The sequence below is a fragment of the Harpia harpyja genome, chromosome 5 (assembly GCF_026419915.1).
Source record: "Harpia harpyja isolate bHarHar1 chromosome 5, bHarHar1 primary haplotype, whole genome shotgun sequence".
NCBI lineage: Eukaryota > Metazoa > Chordata > Aves > Accipitriformes > Accipitridae > Harpia > Harpia harpyja.
In genome coordinates, this window is record NC_068944.1 from 54,128,768 (window position 1) to 54,149,307 (window position 20,540).

General features: G+C 39.9%; 1 protein-coding gene across 2 annotated transcripts in view; it reads left to right on the plus strand.

Annotated features, from left to right (window-relative positions):
* Positions 1–51: 51 nt before the first annotated feature.
* The window catches only part of PTDSS1 (phosphatidylserine synthase 1), a 31,608-nt gene continuing 11,119 nt past the window's right edge, over positions 52–20,540 (plus strand). For both annotated transcript variants that reach the window (XM_052788676.1, XM_052788677.1), the window contains exons 1-8: positions 52–365; positions 5,780–5,871; positions 7,416–7,460; positions 9,720–9,844; positions 12,391–12,549; positions 16,054–16,205; positions 18,211–18,352; positions 19,294–19,406. In XM_052788676.1, the coding sequence (XP_052644636.1) occupies positions 187–365; positions 5,780–5,871; positions 7,416–7,460; positions 9,720–9,844; positions 12,391–12,549; positions 16,054–16,205; positions 18,211–18,352; positions 19,294–19,406 (1,007 nt within the window). In that variant the 5' untranslated portion in view covers positions 52–186. The remainder of the gene's footprint in view (positions 366–5,779; positions 5,872–7,415; positions 7,461–9,719; positions 9,845–12,390; positions 12,550–16,053; positions 16,206–18,210; positions 18,353–19,293; positions 19,407–20,540) is intronic.

Here is a 20,540-nt window from a genome sequence, read left to right on the forward strand (position 1 = left end):
CTTCCTCCCTCACTCGCGTGGGCGCGGCGGGGCGAGCTCCGCCCCTCGGCAAGGCGGGCGCGGCGCTTCTCTTCTCAGCGGCGTCGCCTCAGCGGGAGGCGGCGCGGGCGGCCGGGCTGGTTCGGGCCGTGCCGCGCCGCCCCAAGGAGAACCCGAGCTGCGCTGAGGCGAGGGGAAGGGGGCGAGATGGCGTCGTGCGTGGGGAGCCGGACTCTGAGCAAGGACGACGTGAACTACCGCCTGCACTTCCGCATGATCAACGAGCAGCAGGTGGAGGACATCACGCTGGAGTTCTTCTACCGGCCGCACACCATCACCCTCCTCAGCTTCACCATCCTCAGCCTCATGGCCTTCGCCTTCACCAGGTGCGCGGCCCCCGGCGCCGCCGCGGGGGTCCCCCACCCCGCCCTGCTCCCTGGGTGCCGGCAGCGCCGCGGCCGCGCGTACCCGGCCCCGGGCCGGAGGGGGTTCCCGGGCCGGGGGAGGGGGAGGGGACCGGGGCCGGGGCCGGTGCCCGTGCCCCGGGGGCGAGGACGGGCAGCGCGGCTCCGGCGGGCGGCGGTTCCTCCTGGGGGCGGGTTAGCGGGAGACCTGGTGTCGGGCCGTGACTTGCTGTATGCTCTGCAGGCAGGGGTGTTGCATCGCTAGCTGGCTGGAGAGCACCCTGCTCGGGAGGCCCTCCGTTTGGAGAGCGGTTATCCTCCTCTGCTACGTTTCCTGGGAACTTGTTGATCGTTTTGAGGATGTCTGTTAAAGTCTACCAAAATGTGTGTTTCAAGCAGTTGCCGAAAATGGCTTTTATTAGATATCAAGAAGCCCAGCAATGACATCACACAAGCAGATAATTTACCAAGCCTTCAATGGATGGGAGTGACTGTTTTGTGTCATTGTTTTTATACAACACACTTTATACAGTCACATGTTGGCTTAGGCCCTGGTACTGATATGCTTAGCCACATCCTTTCCCCACCACAGGAACAGCTCTGCGGGCTTTGCCACTGCAGTCATTCATGGAAATACAGCTAAGAATGGACGCAATTATTTTCAGGAGCCTTATTTGTAAATAAAGGGTATAGCAGTGCAGTCTGAAGGGTATCTTGCAGTAGTTTTCTAAGTTGTGCATACTTTTTGTTGCCTCCTACTGAATAGGACTATGAAGATGATAATATAATCCTCCTTTAGGCTAAATCGTGGTCTCTGGGCAAAAAGTGAGTCCTGAGAGGTTTTGGCTGAGTTGTGCATCATTTTTTGGGCTCACCTATACTTTTGTGGCATTGTATGTATGCAATCACATATTTCAATGGCCTTATTGATTAAACTCTGCATTTGACACAACATCATCATCGTTTGTCCCTAGGCTTGATATACAATTCAGTGTGTAATCTTCTATCTTATTCTATGAATCCCAATGTATAGTTTTTATCAGCTATGAAAATAATGGTCAAGCCTAGGTTGAGCTGAGAAAGGAGCATAAGGAAACATAAAATAGTGTAGCTGCAAATGGTTTGAGGTGTGCCTTTTCTTGTTTCAACTTGTGTATGGCCTCAAGGAAGATATTTTTGGTGAACAGATCCCTTGTTCTACTTAGGTAGCAAGATCTAAGCTGAGGTAGAATATCCCAGGGATCCCTTCTTAACTCTTAAATTGGAGACATGTTTCTGTGCTTTGATACAATGTTCAATTACAGACCTTTGCTACAAGTTCTTGTCTTGTCCTGTTCCCCCCCCCCCCCCCCCCGACCAGATTGCTTTTTTCACTATAGGGCTAATTTAGGCAAACTTGTGAGTTACTAAGAGATTCTCATCCAGACATTGTTCTGAAGGATTAATGGAATTGATCACTCACCTTTGGGGGAGGAAAGGAATTTTGCCATTAATGCTTTCAAGCAGAGGATGAGCCAAACAGCAATTTCAGAACTATGGAGTCTTCTGGGCCCAAAGAATATTGCTTCACTTCTGGGATGTTTGTTTGCATTTTTCCAAGAGGATTGCTAGCTTTTCTTTCCATTTGTCTTGCTAGCTTTCGAACTCCAACTTCTTCAGTTTCATTTTCTTCCCCGTCTGTCTCTGCTCTGCCTTACTTCCTGTGTTTAAATATCCACTGACTCCTCTTTAACTCTTCTCTGTTTCTCCTCTTCAGGTTGTGGAAACTACTCTGATTTTTTTTCTCCCCCACCCCTCCTGCTATTTCCAACTATCGCAGGAGTTTCCTAAATGTCCCGGGTGATACCAGAGTGCTGCCTCTGTTGCCTTATTTGAGACACTACCCAAACCATAAGTACTCTGCAAAACTGGGGTAGAGGAGATAGTGCCCCATATGGTTACAGTATGTGCTCCCAGGTCTGGTCTTTCTATTCCCATTAGCTTACTGCATTGAGTCTCCAGTGACTGTGTTTGTGTTTCTACCTCCTGGGCACAAAGCACTGTAGACTTCCCAGTAAGCTGTGACAAGTGATTCTTTGCTTCCCCTGTGCTGTCAATTCTTCCGTAGCTCTCCTGGTCAATTTATTAAGCAGGGGATTTTCTATGATACATTCATACTGATGTTGTTAAGTAAAATTTATTTTTTCAGGAACTTCAGCATAGGCAGAGGAAATTCTGCTTCCCTTAAAGTCTTTCTTGTCTCTTCTATAATTGTTTTATGTCAGAAATATGTGGGGGTTCAGATAAACCTAGAAAATGCTTTTCCCTTGGATGTACCAAGCCATAACATGGGTTCTCCCTTGCGATCACTGAAAGCAGCTGATACTGTCTTTAAGCTGACAGATAAGGGTGAAGCTGAACTTCAAATAGCAGTAATCTTCAGGTAGCAATAATAATACTAATAATCCAGAAAAAGAAACGTGAGTGTGTTTAACTTTTCCATGTTAAAGTGGGGAGTAGAGGGTGTTCTGTTTTTTGAAACACATCCTTATAGTGCTTCTGACAATGGCTGCAGCTGCCTTGGTTATTTCCTGCTGAAGGAGCCAGACACTGGCTCCTCCGCTTCCAGGCTGCTCCCTGGAGTGGAGGCATGGAGTGGCTCTAGCTTTCCCTGTCCTCTTCCTCCCTGGAGAGAGGGATGTGGCCTTCTCTGAGACCAGAGCCAACCAGCAGGAGGGCAGGTGGGTGCTGGAGGGGATATTTTGGGGGCACAACAATAGGACTGAGGAAGGTGACAGATTAGTAGCTTCTGGTGTGAAGTTTCAGGGCTTTATGGAAGCAAGACTAAGACCTATGACGGTGTTGTCTTTCACATCCCTTGATTAATGGAGTTGATTAAACTGGATTATTGTGCATTTAGGTTTGATTTGGGGAGTTTATGGAAGATTTTTTTTCCCCAAACATGCTCTAAATTTAGTGTCCTAACTATTTTTTCCCCAGTTGAGTATCCTTGGTTTTTTTTTTTTTTATTCATGATATAGTAACTTACAGTGGCACATTACAAAAATGTAAACTAGTAAGATAGTGCTTTAGAGCAAGGAGAAGAGCAGGAGAGAGAAAAAGGTTATGTGGTTGTTATATGCCTTGGGTTTTTTTTATTATTTCTTCTCCAACAAGCCACAGAATTGAAAAATGTGCTGGTAAAGTGAGTTTAAATTGAGAGAATTTTCATCTGTCCTCCCACGCGAGCATTAGAAATCTTATTTTTGCTGCATGAATGCTTATATTTCAAAGTTAGCATCAAAGTTCCTAAGGCTTAGTGAGGAGATGATTTAGCATGTTTTCCTGATTGCAGCTTGTTGTGATTGTGTCTTTCCTCCAACAGTTGTTTTGCTTCCCTGCCTCTTTTGGTGTTCCCCAAAATAGTTTTTCCAGGCAAACACTATAATTCTTATCCTAACTAGTGCACAGTAGTAAGTCTCTTGCTCCCACCTGTTTTTACCTGCTTCTGGCAAGAAGATTGGATACCTTTCAAAAGGGATAGGTATCTGCAAGTCAAAATGAAATGCCTCTACCACTCACTTGGAATGAAATGCAGTTTAACACCGCATACAACATCTTTGTTGATTTTGGGGGGAAGTGGTGTCAATGTGAGTAGGACAGCTTTCCTGAAGCTGAGTAGTACTCAGAATCCTGATATGCAAAGGTGAGGACCCTTCAGCACAGTTGGTGCGACAATTAAATGATGTGATCACAGTGTCTTTCACTTCTTTTTTGGCTGAATTGTACAGTGTTGTCATTCTAGTAATCTGTTCTCTCTTCAAAAAAAGAAGAAATTTCCCCACTTGGTGGCACCCGTGACAGCATGTGTGTGTGTTATTTGCATATGTTAAAACAGGAATATGGCTTTGCTGTCTGAACCATCAGAGCCTGAGGCTCTGGCTGGGAAGTGCACTGGATGGCATGAGGCTCTTGAGATTGTCAGGGGAGCCAGAGTTAAGCTCTGGAACTTGGGGTTCATAGCTGGTATAAAGTGTCGTCTGTGCAGCATGCCTGCTGGAAAAAAACTGGTAATTCTGGACTGAGCTGCTTTAAAAAAAATAAATGCTGTGGGGAGTCCCTGAGGCCTGCATAGAAACCATTGATGTTTAATGTACTTTTTCCTACCATACAGTTAAACTAACACAGTGCTTAAATGCCTCACAATGATGAAAGTCTGCTGTGGAGCTGTTAAGGTTCAATTTTGAGGGAAAGGGAAATAATGTGGCAAAGTGAGAAATATTTTATAACTGCAGCAAATAGCTAATGTGGAGCGCATTTATGCTGCCACAGATTCTTTACTGAACCATCCAGAAATGTGACAGACACTCTGCCAGGAAGACCTTTATCCCTCTAAAGTTTGCTGGGAATTTTTTGATATCATGGGTTAGGAATAAATAAAGGAATATATTTAAATAGATAAACTGATCCTAAGTACATGAAAATTACCCAGATAGTAAAACTTTAATTTGAATTGTAGTAGGTGATACATTATGAAATACTAGCTGTGCATATTATGATGGTCTGAAGTTTGTTTCCATTTGTATTACTGAAGTACCCTAGAAGCTGACTGCTGGTTAGAAGACTTGGGTGGGCTTTTTTTTTTTTTGTTAATCTTGCTGCTGTACACTATATTCTACCTACCCGAAAAGAAAGAAGAGCTCAGTCAAGTTTGCCTTGGCATTCCAAACTGAATTCTTAGGTGTGTCTTCTGGACATAATATGACAGTAGCATAAATAATACCTGGTATTTTATTCAGAGCTTTGGCTTAATAGATCTAAAAGCAAGTTGATATTTTTCCTTGATTTTTTTAAGTTTTGCCATCTCTCTGTTATACGTGGATTCTAAGCTGTGTAATCATGATTTCCAAAGGCTGATTGTAGTCATTATTTCCACCCTCTCTGCACTCACCTCAGGCATTTGGCATTGGGAACAGGCCAAGGGAAGTGAAGGGGATTGCGACCAGCACCGAAACAGCAGAGGGAAACCAAGGAATTGCATCTAGGCCTCTAGAGTCTTTTGGTCTAGGTCTCTGCTGTGTAAAAGTACTTTTGATGATGTTTCTGTGAACATTAAAGCAGGAACATATTTTTACCTTGTGTTAAACTTAGTCATTGCTTCTGCATTGACTTCTAACAATGCTTATGGCTCGCATGTATTGATTATATGTTTAACTCTCTTGTGAGAAAGGGATCCCCAGAAGTGCAGAGTGAAAATCTTTCAGTGCAGTTACTATCTTGACTTGTTATATAACCAGCATGCTTATTTTATACTTAATTTCCATGTAGTCTTTATTTAAATAATATGATATCTTCAGAGGCTTTTGACTTTATCCTTATAATGTACGTTAACGCTTTGATGTTGTCTGTCTCTTCAGGGATGATTCTGTCCCAGAGGATAATATTTGGAGGGGTATCCTCTCTGTGATTTTCTTCTTTCTAATCATCAGTGTTCTAGCTTTTCCTAATGGTGAGTAAGGTTTATACTTTTATACTTCACTTTGTAACATGTGACTTTCACTTCATTGCCACTATATTTTGATTTTTATTAAAGTACCATTTTTTAAATTTTTTTTTTCTTTTCTCTTTTGTCATTCCTTTATGTTAAGGAGCAGTCTAAAAATGGGTTGCAATCACACTGAGAGGAGATAACGGTAAAATGCAAGTTATTTATAGCTTGTCTGTATCTAACAAGGAAGTCAGGTTCTCAAAATCAGTGTCTCTATTTGCAGGTGCACAGTTGCAGCTCAGATTGCTAAGTAATGATGCTGCCAGATTTTTAAATAATGTTTAAAAGGAGTCTGCCTCTGTGTGTTTTAAGAGAAGTGTCATTCTACAAATTCTCAGAGATATAACACCTTACGTAAATCACCTTACTGGAAGCTAGTGATAGTTAGAAATGGTCTAAGTCACATTACAATGTAAAAACACAGTTGCTCAGTAGAAGGTTAAGTTGGACAAAAGTTTTGGTAATTGTGTGAGGAGCAGAAAGTGCAAAAATGTGAAAACCCTTGCATGACACTTAATTCTGTGGAGGAAATGCTGTCTTCCTGTTGTGTTTGGGTTTATTTATTATTTATTTCTTTTTAATTTTTACTTACAGCTGCCAGCAAAAGCATAATTCTTCAAGTCTAAACTGTCTCAGGATTGGCAGTGTTCAGGAAGAAACAGTGATTGTGCTCAGGGCAGCTTTGTATTTCAGAGTTGGGATGTGTTTTTTTGACATTTTAAAAATCATTAATCCATAGTTTTCACAAAGTTCTCCCTGAAAAACTGAATGCCAGAGGAAAATGAGCTCTATGTGTACAGTGGTGAAAGAGCAGTCTGCAGTGTGTGCTGAAAATATTTGTTCAGCTACTTCTTGCTACCTAAATGTATGATTTGTGTTTAGAGGTTTTCCAGTTTCACCAGACTTACCTTCTCTGCTCTTCACATTAACTGAGAGGTTTTTAATCTAATAAAGTCAGTTTAGTCACTGGCTCTAAAGTAAATAATATTGACACTGGTAAAGAGCATAGGTATCTTACTTCTTGCCAGATATACGATACTCAGTTTGGAAGTTTTAGGAGGCCTGTTTGCTAACATTTCATCGGAGTCTGAAGGCTAAGCACCATGTTTCTTTGCTAACACACAGAAATTTGTATTTGATGACTTCATTGGGAGCAAGCCATGTGTGAGCTGTGGTCTAGAAACCAGATCAAGAGATCCTCAGGTGACACCTGAGATATGGTGTCTGCTGACTAAACAGCATACTAATGTTCTGGAAACAACTCCATAAAAATAATGAAAAATTTTGTCTGCACCCTACTAATTGGCAGTCTCCTTTTCCTCTCTGAAATCTGCTGTTACCATTTATTTTAATTTTTTTTTTTACATAGAGCCCCAACTTTTGGCTATATTTGATGGAGAAGTGTTCTGTGCTCATGCCAAATCCTCATATGCGATATACTCAAAAATAGGTTATGTGGTTCTTATTGACTGTCTTCTAATAAACTTTTTGTTTACTGTCCACAGGACCCTTTACGCGTCCCCACCCTGCAATATGGAGAATGGTTTTTGGTAAGTTTAAGTTGTGTTTCTGACTTTTTCAGTGCTTCTGCAGGACTGGCCATTTTAACTTTCAGATGAATGGAATTGTCCTGAAACATAATTGTGCATCAAACTTGCGTGAATGTCACTTCCCTCCCACTTCTGAGCAGTTGCTTATGTAATCTGTTCTTTGTTATGTTTGGGAATGTCATTGTAGTTACTCTGTGTCAGGATGGTGTAAATTAAATCACCAGAAAGGGATCATTCATCCTGATACTGTTTTAACCTGTTTTGTGTTTGTGCTTCCTAATCTCCTTCCCCCACACCCTTCCTACTGCCATCTCTTCCCACCCCAAAAGTTTGGGTTTTTTATAGCTGCTGCATATACTGTCTGACTTCTACCAAAATCCGTTCTAGTAGGGTGCTTCTTTTCATTATTGGCAAAATGTGCTATTACTTTATATGTTTATTAAATTATATCATTCTATAGCTTAACATACGTTTATTAATATTCTTAACATGTATATATTCATGTTCTTAACTTACAATTTTAGCAAAAATACCTGTAAATATTAGTCACATTCGTAGTTTGGAAAATAATTCTATTAACTACAGAACTGAGTGAAATCCTGCTCCTTAAACATCTGAATTACATGGCAAAACCAGAAGGAATTTTATTTTGTAATAATTCAGAGTTCACGGAGCCTATCCTAGACTTTAAGCACATTTGCAGAGAATTAGGCATATTTGATTTAAAAGCTGATCTGTTTCTTTTTGAGGGGACTGAATGTTTCTCTCTCCCGCCACCTTATATAGCTAAAAATAAGTAGCCTCCCAAAGTAGCTGATTACTCATCTGTTGACATTGAGAGGATACTGCTGATTAGATAGTACTCGTTAAAGAATCCTGCTTCTTGTGAAGTTTGGGAAACACAGGTCCTACAGCTCATTTCAGGTTTCAGCAAATGTGAAGTAAAAGGTCATTCGCAATGTTGATACTGTCAGGGCTTGACCCCTTGTACTTCCAGGAAAAGGCTGCATGGAAAATCAAGAGCAACATTTTTCCCCGTGTAATTCTGCTGCTTCTGGCATGGTTTGTTTAGCCACGCTTGAGTTTCTCAGACCTGTTCAGTAGATGAAAGGCAGGAGTAGTGTGTCCTCAGCATTTCAGGATGTACCCTCGCCTGCAACCTGTACTTCTTGTAGTAGTGTGGCATCTGTTTACTTGATGTGTTTTTAGGATGTACTACAGAGGAGAGTATATATACTTTCTGTTCATGTGTGTACTTGAATGGCAGTTGTTCTCTAGCATACATGGGGGATTAATAACATGTGAGTTCTGGTTATAGTTTAAAATACCTTTTTAGAATTTCTATAGTTTACTTTGTATGGTAGATACTAAGTTTATTCACATTAATCTTTCTGCCTTCCATGACATTGCTGCAGGATACAAGTAAGTTTGAGTGCTAGACTATGGAAATGGTGTTAGTGTTTATATGCCTCTTCCAAATGTGGTCTTAGATATCTGTGAACTTGTGAATAATGTAAAGATATGCTCCCAGCAGCAGCTTCGTCTACCCGCAGATCTACTCCTAGGACTCTTAACTTCTTACAAGTTTTTCTTTTTTATGAAGATCCATATTCAGATGTTGGGAGGAGAGAGGCAGTAGTCCCAAATGCAGTAGTGTTTCATAATTTATAATGGTGTGACAACAAATCATAATCATTTTTATCTTTAAAAGCTTCAAGCAGAAAATTTTCCAGCTCACAAAAGTAACTCAAACATACATTAGTTTATATTTATAACTACTTTTTATTGCCAGCATAGTTCAGAATTGCCAGGTGGGTTTATTAAATTGTTCTTTGTGTTGAAATCTGCATAAAGGCTTAGGGACCTGCATTATTGAGACCAAGAATACTTAAAGCAAAGGGACAGAGCTAATCCAGTCCTGGGGTCCTAATGTATCTCTTACTAAAGAGCTTCCTGATCACAGCCTTGTACTACTTGTGTCTAAACTGATTAGACTGATTTTGTTTTGATTGGGTTCATGCAGTCAAGCCTATATTATATCACTTGAAACAGGAGGGGATATGAAGGCCTGAGTGCTCAGAGATTACCATCTGACTTGGGTCTGTTAAGCTTTTTTGCATGTAGCCACTGTATGTAGAAAACTCAATTTGTGCAAACGGGGCATGTATAGAGTAACAGTTTGGAAGTAGCTTTTTGGACTCTCTGTGTCTCAAGGAGTTTTGTGAGTGAACATGATTCTAAAGCTGAGTCTTTTTGCAGGTCTCAGTGTGCTCTATTTTCTGTTCCTGGTGTTCGTGCTCTTCCTTAATTTTGAGCAGGTAAAAGCAGTGATGTACTGGCTGGATCCTAATCTTCGATATGCCACCAGGGAAGCAGATATTATGGTATGTATCCATGGCACTTTACTGGACATTTTGACTACTTTAGATATGTTTTACATGGGTGGGAAGGGATAAACCTGAATTTGCTGGCATGAGCAGTGCAAGTTTGTGCCTATACTTGACAGAGTCAATGAGCCTTTTGTGTCAACTGCTGATTCTTTACATTGAAATCAATTGTTGTGAATTGTGGGTATGAGTAGTTGGGCACCAAGCAGAAGAGGGTTACTGCGTGGGGAGGCAAGAGTTGCCAGTCTTGTCCTCTTCATTGTTGCATCAAATTATTGCCCACCACCTGACCAGTGTGCTTCCTTGCTCTTGGGTTTGCGCATCTGTGCACCATGGTCACCTGCTGTATAGTGGGTGCTGTTACTGGACTCATGCCTCAAGAGTAAGGAAGTACACTGACTGTCTTTGGTCATAGCAATTATTGCACATGCAAAGTACTGCACCACACCTAATCAGCAGTGGCTGCAAACTCCTGCCCTGTAGCATGTAAGAGGGAATGGAAAACTTTACAGTACAGTAGGCTTACATTAGTTGATTGATAGTGAGGGCTGCATACAGGCTCCTTACCTGGAAAGCTCTGGATGCTTCAGGTGTTGCACCTCAGCTGATCAGCAGTACGTGTTGTGCAACTCCAGTGTCTAGAGCAGGGCTGTGACTTTCTGTTCTGCAGGAGATGTGTGGTGGTGGCGAGGCATGGGCAGCCTGCTGTTAGGGTGGTGGGAGGACACGTTGCTAAATGGAGCATGAGCATGGGGGTTAGTGATGTTGCTGAGCAACAAAAGGGAGCTGAGACGAGGGGTCTGTTGGTAAGTCAGATTCACCTGGCTCTGCTGTCATTTAAGTTAGAAATAAATAGATTCAAGTCAGGGGAGGACTAGTATTACTACTGGCACAGAACCACAGTGCAGCAGATTCCCTGACTATAGCAGTCAGTGGAAACCTAGTCTATACTACTTTGCAGTCTTGATACTGTCACTTAAAGTTGGAGTAAATTTTGAAAGTGCAACTGTAATGAAGGCTGCAGCTTGGTCTCTTGCACAGGGGTGACTAAGTTGCTTGAGTATAAAAGAAAGTTCAACACATTTCACTGTATGACTGGCAGAGCTGCAGCTGGAAAGATGATATGGGGGGGGGGAAGCCACAGTAAAAATAACAGCAAAAAAGCAAGAGCCCTGAAAAAAAGCTTACTTTTGGAGTAACCTCATTGTGTTCACTCATCATAGAGTTTCAGATATCATGGTGTAGCTAGGAGCCTGTAGCTTCCATTGTGCATTCCATGCTTCTCATGCTGGCAAATGAACCAGTTTCAGATCTCTTTGGGTACGTGCACTAAACCTGCAGCTTTGCCATCCTTAGGACAGGTGGTGCACCTTTGTCTGAATGACCAGCAGCACTGGCTTGTGCTAGAAGGAATACCATGTTTTCACTTCAGGGAGCACCAGCAGTAAGGGTTACTTACAGTTTCATAGTGGGACTTAACTGCCTGCTGATAGAAGTATTTGTGTGAAATTGTATAGTCTTCTCTTTATGGAGACCAGGATTTAAATCTTTCTCTGCCATCCCCTTTTCAACTTGATCATGGTTCATTTGTGCAGGATTAGCAATAGTTCTGGCCTGAAAGAGAATCCATTCTTAATTCAACAGCACTGAGCAGTGCTGTGTTGTCACCTGCAGGTGGCAATGTATATTTTAGGAGGGTTGGAGAGCAGAGATTTTTTTAAATGTGTGTTTCCAGTTGGGAATAGTTCAGTTTGTGCCCAGTGACAAGACAGAACCCCACAGATGCAGCCTCCTGATGGCATACAGATTTTTTTTTTTTTTTTTTGGTTAGGCAGTGATTTCTAGCACTTGCTGTACAACATGATGAGAGAACACATTTCCTTTGTTATTGATGACTAGAATATTAATTAATGTTTGTAAGGAATCTGCCACTCATCTGTGACAAAACAGTTGCAATTTCCCTTTGATTTTTTTTAAATTCAGCCCTGTGACTGAACTTTCTCAATATGAATGTGGTCTGGGAAATTGCTTTTGTGAGGAAAATAAGACACAAAAGATACTCAAATGAACATTGAGATGAGTAACATAACATCACAAACTGGTGAGGATTAGCCACTGATGAGCACATCTGAACACTAGACAGCATGAAAATGGGGAAAGGTGGTTATTTCAAATCAAGACCCCAAAGAAAAGCAAATAACTGTTTTCTGGAGTATTGTTTGCTGGTTTTATTATTATTGATTTTATTGCTCTTGCTGTTCCTCTGTCACATAAGAAGTACGTGCTCTTTCAGACACCAAGGTCTATTCTATCTCCCTTTAAATTAGAGCTGTACTTTGATGACACTGAGTCTTAATACTGAATGTTTTCCTGCAGAGTTGAGGAGGACAAGAAAGCGAAATAATGCTTATTTTAATATCCTTATAATTTCAGGCTTATTGCACTGGATAGAAAGAAGTTTCTTCATTCTAGTGTTTCTGAAGTTGCCTGTTGATTGAGATTTTTCATTGTTTTTGTTTGTTTGGGTTTTTTTTCATTAACAGGAGTATGCTGTGAACTGTCATGTTATCACGTGGGAGAGAATCCTTAGCCACTTTGATATATTTGCTTTTGGGCATTTCTGGGGCTGGGCTATGAAGGCTTTGCTGATCCGGAGCTATGGGCTGTGCTGGACTATTAGCATCACCTGGGAGCTCACTGAAGTAGGCCACCCATTTATCTTAATTATAAGCAAATGTATGAGACTTGAATTGTTCTTGAGGGGCTGGAGGGGGGGTAGTGTGAATGTTATGTGAATGATGACTCACTAGTTCTCAGTATAGATTTACATTTTAAGCCTTATAACTCAGATGCTGAGCAATTGATGCATTTGCATTAGTGGACAACAGCAAACTGGGATTTAGGTAAGTGACTTCCTACTACTTGAGCAGGAGGGAAGTCTAGGCCAGCCTATTGGTGCCATCCATAATTTGTTTTTCTGCTGTTCTGGGAGTCAACACTCATGCTACTTCAGATGTTGACTAATATTCTGTGATTCAGAGCAATTGTTCTCCTTTTTCACCTTGCAATATCTGTGATCTACTGTCATGATCCCCTCAACCCAAATACAACAGTATTACACATTGTGTATAGTTGTGCATACTGTACAGTGAAATGGAGTTGAGGGATCCCTGAGGAAGGTGTGAGGAGCCATGAGAAGAAGTCTATATGTGATGGCAAGACACCATTTGGTGTGTTGTTTTCTGTCATGATGCCTGAGTGCATAGACCTTTTTCTGTTAAATTGTACCCCGCAAGCCTAATTTATTCATGTTCAGTGACATTAAAATGTGATTTTTATTAGACCTGCACCATGGTTTGGAGGACCACTGACTTATTTTTGTTACCTAGTTTTACCACAGTTCTCCCAAGCACATGCTTAAGTCATTTGATTGTTGGCACTTTCAAATCGTATTTTGGATTAAAAAAAAATACAGATACTTGACTTGATTCAGTCAATTGACTGTTGCTTGGACTGCTGGTTCTTATTGTTAGATCTGTTTTAAGAATTCAAGCTGATTAATTGCTACTCTAAATATTTTCATTTGCATGTAATCTAGAGCTTGATTAGTGGAATATGTGTCACCTAAAATCCAAGGATGCGTTTCTATAAAAATGAGTTTAATTTCATTGTATTCTTTGGACAATTTAGAGGAAAAAAAAAAATCCAATTTTTATCAGCTTTTGGGACAGTATAGTCTAACCTGTCACACTTCAAATAGTGTAGATGTAAACACCTGAATTTAGTCTTTAAAATCATAGTTTTCTCTAGAGCTTGCTGTCTTGAGAATGCTTGGCTCATCTGACAAGGCATTTATAATTCAGAAACATAGATAAGGATTTAGTTGTCTAAAATTAAACTTCTGGGTTTGAAAATACTGGTGCCATGAGTTCCTTTACAAAACATGTTTTTGTTCTGTGGCATTGAAGGATATGCTGTTTGAAATTGCTTAGGATTGGGATTTCACAAGTACCCATCCACAAAAAGCAACTTTGCTAGTTATTGTTTTCAGGTTTTTTCTCCAGAAAAGAATAAATTTGGATTTGTTTCACATGCACTCTTATTGTTCAGTTGATCATTACACAGCCATCATCGTCAATTTGACACCGCATAGGGTGTCTAGTATTCCCTGTTGTTGAAAGGCAGATTATTGGAACAGACAATGTGTTGGGTAAGGTTCAATATATAGAGAGGTTATCACCACTCAAATGGATTTTTAATGAATTAGTTAATTTAGGAGAGTCATTAGAAACCTATAGAAGTTATTGGGGCAGTTACACAGGGATTTAGCTGTGCATCTTCTATTAGCACTAATGGATTTCAGCTGGTTCCCCGTTTTGAAATGGGACACTTGGCTTATGCTCCTTACTATTGGATTAAAGTTGGGATGCAAGCAGACCTCATTCTCTCATTCTGAGAAGACAGCTAGCACCTTAGAGATGGTCTGGCTAACACCTGTGCTCTGGTTTTTGCTGCCTTCTTATCTGTAACTTCTGGTGTCTTCGGCTGGATTACTGCAGATTGAGATTCATAGCCCAGTGCCCTTTTCAGGTTAAAATAATTTAAAATGTGAAAAGGAAACTGTAGCAGGATAATGAGCAACATTGTATAGCTTGGGTCCTGAAGAGAAATTCAAATTTTCTTTTCTACAGGTTGAAATTCCCATAGCCTTGTCAAAGAAAAACTAGTTGCTTTGATATACTTTTGCAAGAGTTTTCAAAGGAACTGTCATTATCAGTATCACTGTAACTTATTATAAATGGACCGGTATTCATTCTTGCTGTATACAGAGAACATTCTTCTTGTTCCTTTTCCCACATCTGATTTTTTTTTTTCAATATTTTATTTATACATCTGTTAACAAAAGATACTTAATTACAAAATCAAACCATTAATCTTCCACAGACACAGTGTATGTACATTAACTGACAAAAATTGTACTGGTTTTGTAGAGGTAAGAATATTCTTTAGTTTGCTATGTGTTCTGTTGAGCATCTCCTTGAGTATTCCAAAGGGACTGCTTAACACATAGCTGTCTTGATTTCCAGTCCACAGCTAACTTTTTCAGTCTATTTTTTGGGTTGCTGGGATTTTTTTCTTGTAGAATAGAGAATACAATTATTTTCTCTTAAAGGAGAATGAGAGGCGCTGAATCCATTTCTAGCTCTCAGTAAATTATGTTTATATCTTGCCTTAACTCTGGCCAGTTGTTTTCCTTCACTCTATCAAAAGTGTAGAGTCACCAAATGTATCTGTAAATAAATTTAATTGCCTTGCTAATGTCTCATAGTTAATTTCAGTATTCAGAAAGGAACAGCTTGCTTCGGAGGTAAATGATTTGTGTACTTTCCAGGGGAAATCTTTAAGGGACTGAATATGTTTTTGTATATCCAGATGGTGTCAGCTTTTCAGTCTGATGTTGGTTTCTTTCTGGCCTATTTTCCAGTATCTTCATCATAAAAGTACCTTCATCATTAGTGCTTAGCAGAGACCAAGCAGGAAGGGCGAGTTGGAATATCCTCTTAACTTCTTGAACCATTCTGGATCAAGTATAGCAGCAAAGCTTCTAGTGTCTGAAATATTGGTGAACTCTTACTCTTTTTACAGTCATTAAATTTCTTAAAAACAGTAAATGAAAGAAAGTTTTGAAACAGAACAAGTCTTAAGTCCTGAACTCCAGCATGCTTTAGTACTGACAGATGTTACAAATGCATCCATTCTACGTACTGCATCTTGTTGCTGGTTTAGAAAACATACTTCTTAAAACTATTTAGCAAAAACAAAACAAAGATTCTCTTCAATTTATTTTTTTTAAAGCACAAAACACTTTCTTTCCTCCAAGAAATGCAGTAGTTTTTCTTGTTTCATGCCTTTCTATGAATGTTCTGTGTATCATCTTTGAGAGGCCAAGGACTGCATGATATCCTTATATACAGCATAGCCCCAACAGGGAATGGCAAGAAGGAAACCTCTGATGTCTTGTGTCGTTCTATCCAAGGCCTTCTGAAGTTAATGGAAGGATGCCCATCAAATTTCAGTGGTTGTGGCTCATGTCCTTGGAAGTATGACATACTGAAAAGCTGATTTTTTGAATGTGTACTTAAAAAGTGAATTTAGATTAATTCTGTGCTGTTCCTCACCCAGAATCTTTTTGCTGTATTCTGTAGCTCTTCTTCATGCACCTTCTGCCTAATTTTGCTGAATGCTGGTGGGATCAAGTCATTTTGGACATCCTGCTTTGTAACGGGGGTGGCATCTGGTTGGGCATGGTAGTTTGTCGTTTCTTGGAGATGAGGACCTATCACTGGGCAAGCTTCAAGTAGGTCTAAATTAAAGCTTGATAAACATTATGCTTGATGTTATAATATTAAATTCATTTCCTTGGGAAATAGACCTCTGCATACGTAAAACACGTGTAATATAGAAATAGCATGCAGTCTGCATGTGCTAACAATGCTGTAAATTTATTTTAAATGTTAAAAATCCTTCTCATAATAATGCTACTGTACAGCATATATTTGTAAATATGATTATGTATATATAATTTTCCTTTGCAATCTAAGTTACAAGCATTGATGTGAAATGAAAGTATAAAGCAGTAAAGCTATTTGCATTCTTAGTTTATTTTGTACAAATAAAACTTTGAGGAAGGCAGTGACCAAAAATTGTAATTGTTTTCTCATTATACAATGTTTTTTAACTAGATTCGGGCTCACCTTGATGAGGCATTAGTGTGGCAATCTGTCAGCACTAGTTGTAATTGCAGAAGAGGAATCAGGCTGATTGTACCTGTGCTGTGAATTGCCTTAGCCCATTTCTGACCCTCTAAAATAAATGGAGTAATTGCAAAATAAAGTAGCATATGTTGTGTAAAAGGGCAACAGCTTGTGGCCTAGTAAATGTCAGTTCCTAGCTGTCCAGGTATGGTTCCTTTCATAGTTTTTTGCACCTCTCCTGCCTTCTTCCCTGCCAGTTGGTGGCAAGCATGGTTATCTGCATGTTACCAATGGTATAGATGAAACGATCAAGTACAATGAATTGCCAAAGGATACTGCCTTGAGAGATGGAAAAGGAGCTCAAATCTTGACTTCCAAATTTGTACCCTACATGAACTTCTGTACTGCTTTCTTTTCTTACTCACAAATTTGTTAATTGCTCTGAGAACCATCCAGCCTTTAGTCCAAATTCAATTTTCCTGCATTTCAGTTCAGGAGGAATAATGAGCATCATAGAGTTGATGGCCCCTATGTTTTTAGAGAGTTCACTGAAAGTTAAAACAGCAGAATACCTATGGCGGGACTAGTCTTCACTGTCTTTGTGGAATGATTTTTTCCTCACGTTCTTTTAAATGCACGAGTAGATTTTTTTTTTTTTTGGACCTATACTGCGAAGATGAGCTGCATAGAATGAGAAGCCTTTGCTTGTGCCCTCTTGTTTTCTTTTTCTTTCTTCATTGAATAAATGCAGATCTTAAAGATTAGAAGGTTCCCCCTAACCTAAGATCCCACTAGCCTAAAAGAACACAAGTATCAGAAATGTCAAATCTGAATCTCCTTTTTTGTCCAGAAGGGCTAGGGAAATAACAGGGTGAAAACTGACTTCTAGCCTTGCTAGTCTTCCTTCAGAAAAGGAAACTCTGAGTTTTTCTTAGATTCCCTGTCCTTTGGATGCTGTTGCTCATCTGAATTAATGTTATCAAAAGCAAGAACCAGTAAGACATCTGTCAGATGAACCTCTATTCGCATCCTCTTTCAAAAGGGAATTTAATAGCCTTCTAGCTTTTAACAGTGCTATTGCATTTCTCTAGAAGATTTGCATGCATCTAATATCAGAACAGCAGGGGTTGTGTGTGCTGGAAGTGCAGTATTTTGAAGCCTTTGGAGCCAGCCCCTTATACAATTAACGAATGATGAATCTGACAGATTCTTGAAGGATTGATGTCAGTGAGCTCTAGAACACGGAGTCTTTGGGATAAGAGCAGTGGCAGCATAGACTAGGAAGAAATATCCTCTAGATTTTCCAAGGGGGTTGCAGGATCGCAATCCTTGTTTCTTTCCTTCACGGAGAGAATGATAGGTATGTTTTGTAGTTAGTTACTGACTGAGGGTAGGGGAGGGCGGACTTCCATAGCAGAATGCACCCTGACTGAAATGCTTAATAGATTATATTTCTTAATTCACCCTTGCCTGGTACACAGTTGTGTCTGTGAAGATCTCTGCTGTCCAGTGAAAAAGTGTGATTGTTCTGAAACATCAGTAACATGGCTATTGCTTTTTTTTTCTTGCATATTCCTTGTATTTACTTCCGCCATTCTCTTTTTCTAGGGACATTCACACAACCACAGGGAAAATCAAAAGAGCTGTATTACAGTTCACCCCAGCCAGCTGGACCTATGTCCGCTGGTTTGACCCTAAGTCTTCGTTTCAAAGAGTGGCCGGAATCTACCTTTTCATGATCATTTGGCAGGTAAGAAATAAATTCTGTGAAATCAAAGCTGCTGTCAGCTCAGTTACTTATTGGCTGTGTTTGGCTAGAACATATTCTAACGCAATGTATGTCCATCATTGAAATACACAGTTAAATGAATTGATAATACAGAATTGGTCAGGGCATTGTTCACAGGAGTTACGTTATAGTTCAAGAGTGTAATTACAGAATCTGCCAAAAAACCCAAATGTTACAGATTGCTGTACTGGCCATCATATTGCTCTTTGCAATTGATACAGTTTTAAAAACTGTTAGACAGTGGGGTTTTGGAGTGGGTTTTTGTTTGTTTTGGGTTATTTGTGTGGGGTATTTTTGGTTTTGGGATTTTTTTCTTTCCCATTGACTATTGGATGGATCACTAATACTCAGAATTCTGGCCTTGATCCAGCAAGACTCCATAACACATCCCAACTGCTTTGGTACTTCGTCATGCAAATGCTAGCAGACTTCACTAAAACTCCCCCCCGCCCCCCCCCTCCTTTTTTTTTTTTTTTTTTTTTTTATTTGCTGGATTTAGCTTTTAAAAGGAGAACCAGAAGCATTTGAGGTACACTTTTTTTCTTCATCTCTACCAAATTTGCCTCAGTCATTCTTACCTGATTTAGGATATGAAAGTTATTAGAAGACCTCTGCAGTGTGAATTACTGTCTGGTCCCTTAATGGGTTCCTGAAAGAGAGCAAATACTTTCATAGAGGTGTCTAGAGGACAATTCTTTGTTTTACTAGTATATTCCTTGCCTGTCCTAGAGCAGGAATCTCAGACTCTTTAAATCCTCAATCTAACCAGCAGGGCTGTGGTAGAGCATAGATAGTTTTCCTTCAGTGTTGCAGTTTCCACATTAATCTTTGCACATTTTCTGTAGTAACTCATTAAAAGTTATGCAAGTTGAATGCTATTAACTAACTTTTTTTTTTCCTAGCTGACTGAGTTGAACACATTCTTTTTGAAACATATCTTTGTGTTCCAAGCAAGCCACCCTTTAAGCTGGGGGAGAATTCTCTTCATAGGAATCATTACAGCACCCACTGTAAGGTAATTTTGTTGCCATGGTGTTTTTTCTTTGGTTTAAAGTAGCTTGACTTCTAGGCACCCAAGAACTGCATAGAGTTTGTGAGTAAGTACAACACCTTTCAAGAAATTTATGCTTTTGCCACCATGAAAAACAAAACAGTAATCACTTTTCAATAAAGTGTATTTTCTGACAAGTAAACTAATAAGGTAAGTTGTATATAAACATCTGTGTTTCCATAGGGATGCAGAACCAGTCTGTTCCGTCTTCTGTTTGTATAGCATCTTCCTGTTTTGTGAGTTAGCTGCATATGTTATCCTTGAGGACTGCATGTGAAAGTATCCAAGTTGATGAGTCAGCTGCTCACAAAAGTGTAGATGAGGAAAAATAGAGCTGTTGTTTCTTCTGAGCTCCTTATTCTGTGTGTCTACAGAAAATATTAGCATGTTATAAGAAAAGATAGAGCATTACCATATTCAGAGTAACAGAACAGTACATGTGCAGTGTTAACAGCTGTGTAGAAACATTAACCTGCTTTTAGTCATGCACACTATTTCATGTTGTTAGCAGAGTCCCCTTAGGTTTTTTTTTTTTTTTTCCTTTGACAATAGATGGAGGTACACAGAATGCACACAGTTCTGAAGTTAGAGGCAGGGAATTTCCGATTCATGAGTAAAGTGACGTTACCTTGGACAGTTAAATGGCAGCCATGTGTTGGTTTATTCCTAAAATACAGCTGTTAGTGTCTCAAGTTATGTGCAGTGATTTCACACTGTTAATTAAATCACCTTAAACATCCTTATAAGCTCCTGTGTAGGTGAGCTTTTAAGTATTTTTATGGCACTTGCCAACCTGTAGAAGTCTTTATTCTTAACCAGTCCTTGTATTGTTGGATTAATAAGACTTGTCTTCCCCATCTGTAAGTGGAAATCAGAGACTGAGAAAAGGAACTTTGATTCCACTTCTTTGGAATTCCCCTCTCTAAACTCTTAAAATTTAGGAGCATAAAGAACAAAGCAGAAAGATCTCCACACTGTTTTCAAAATAGTGAGAAATTCTACTCTGTTCTTGAGGGGAAAACATGCCACTGGTTAGAACACTCTCCTAGGATATGGAATAGCCATGTTCAGTTTCTTTCAAGATTCAAACCCACATCT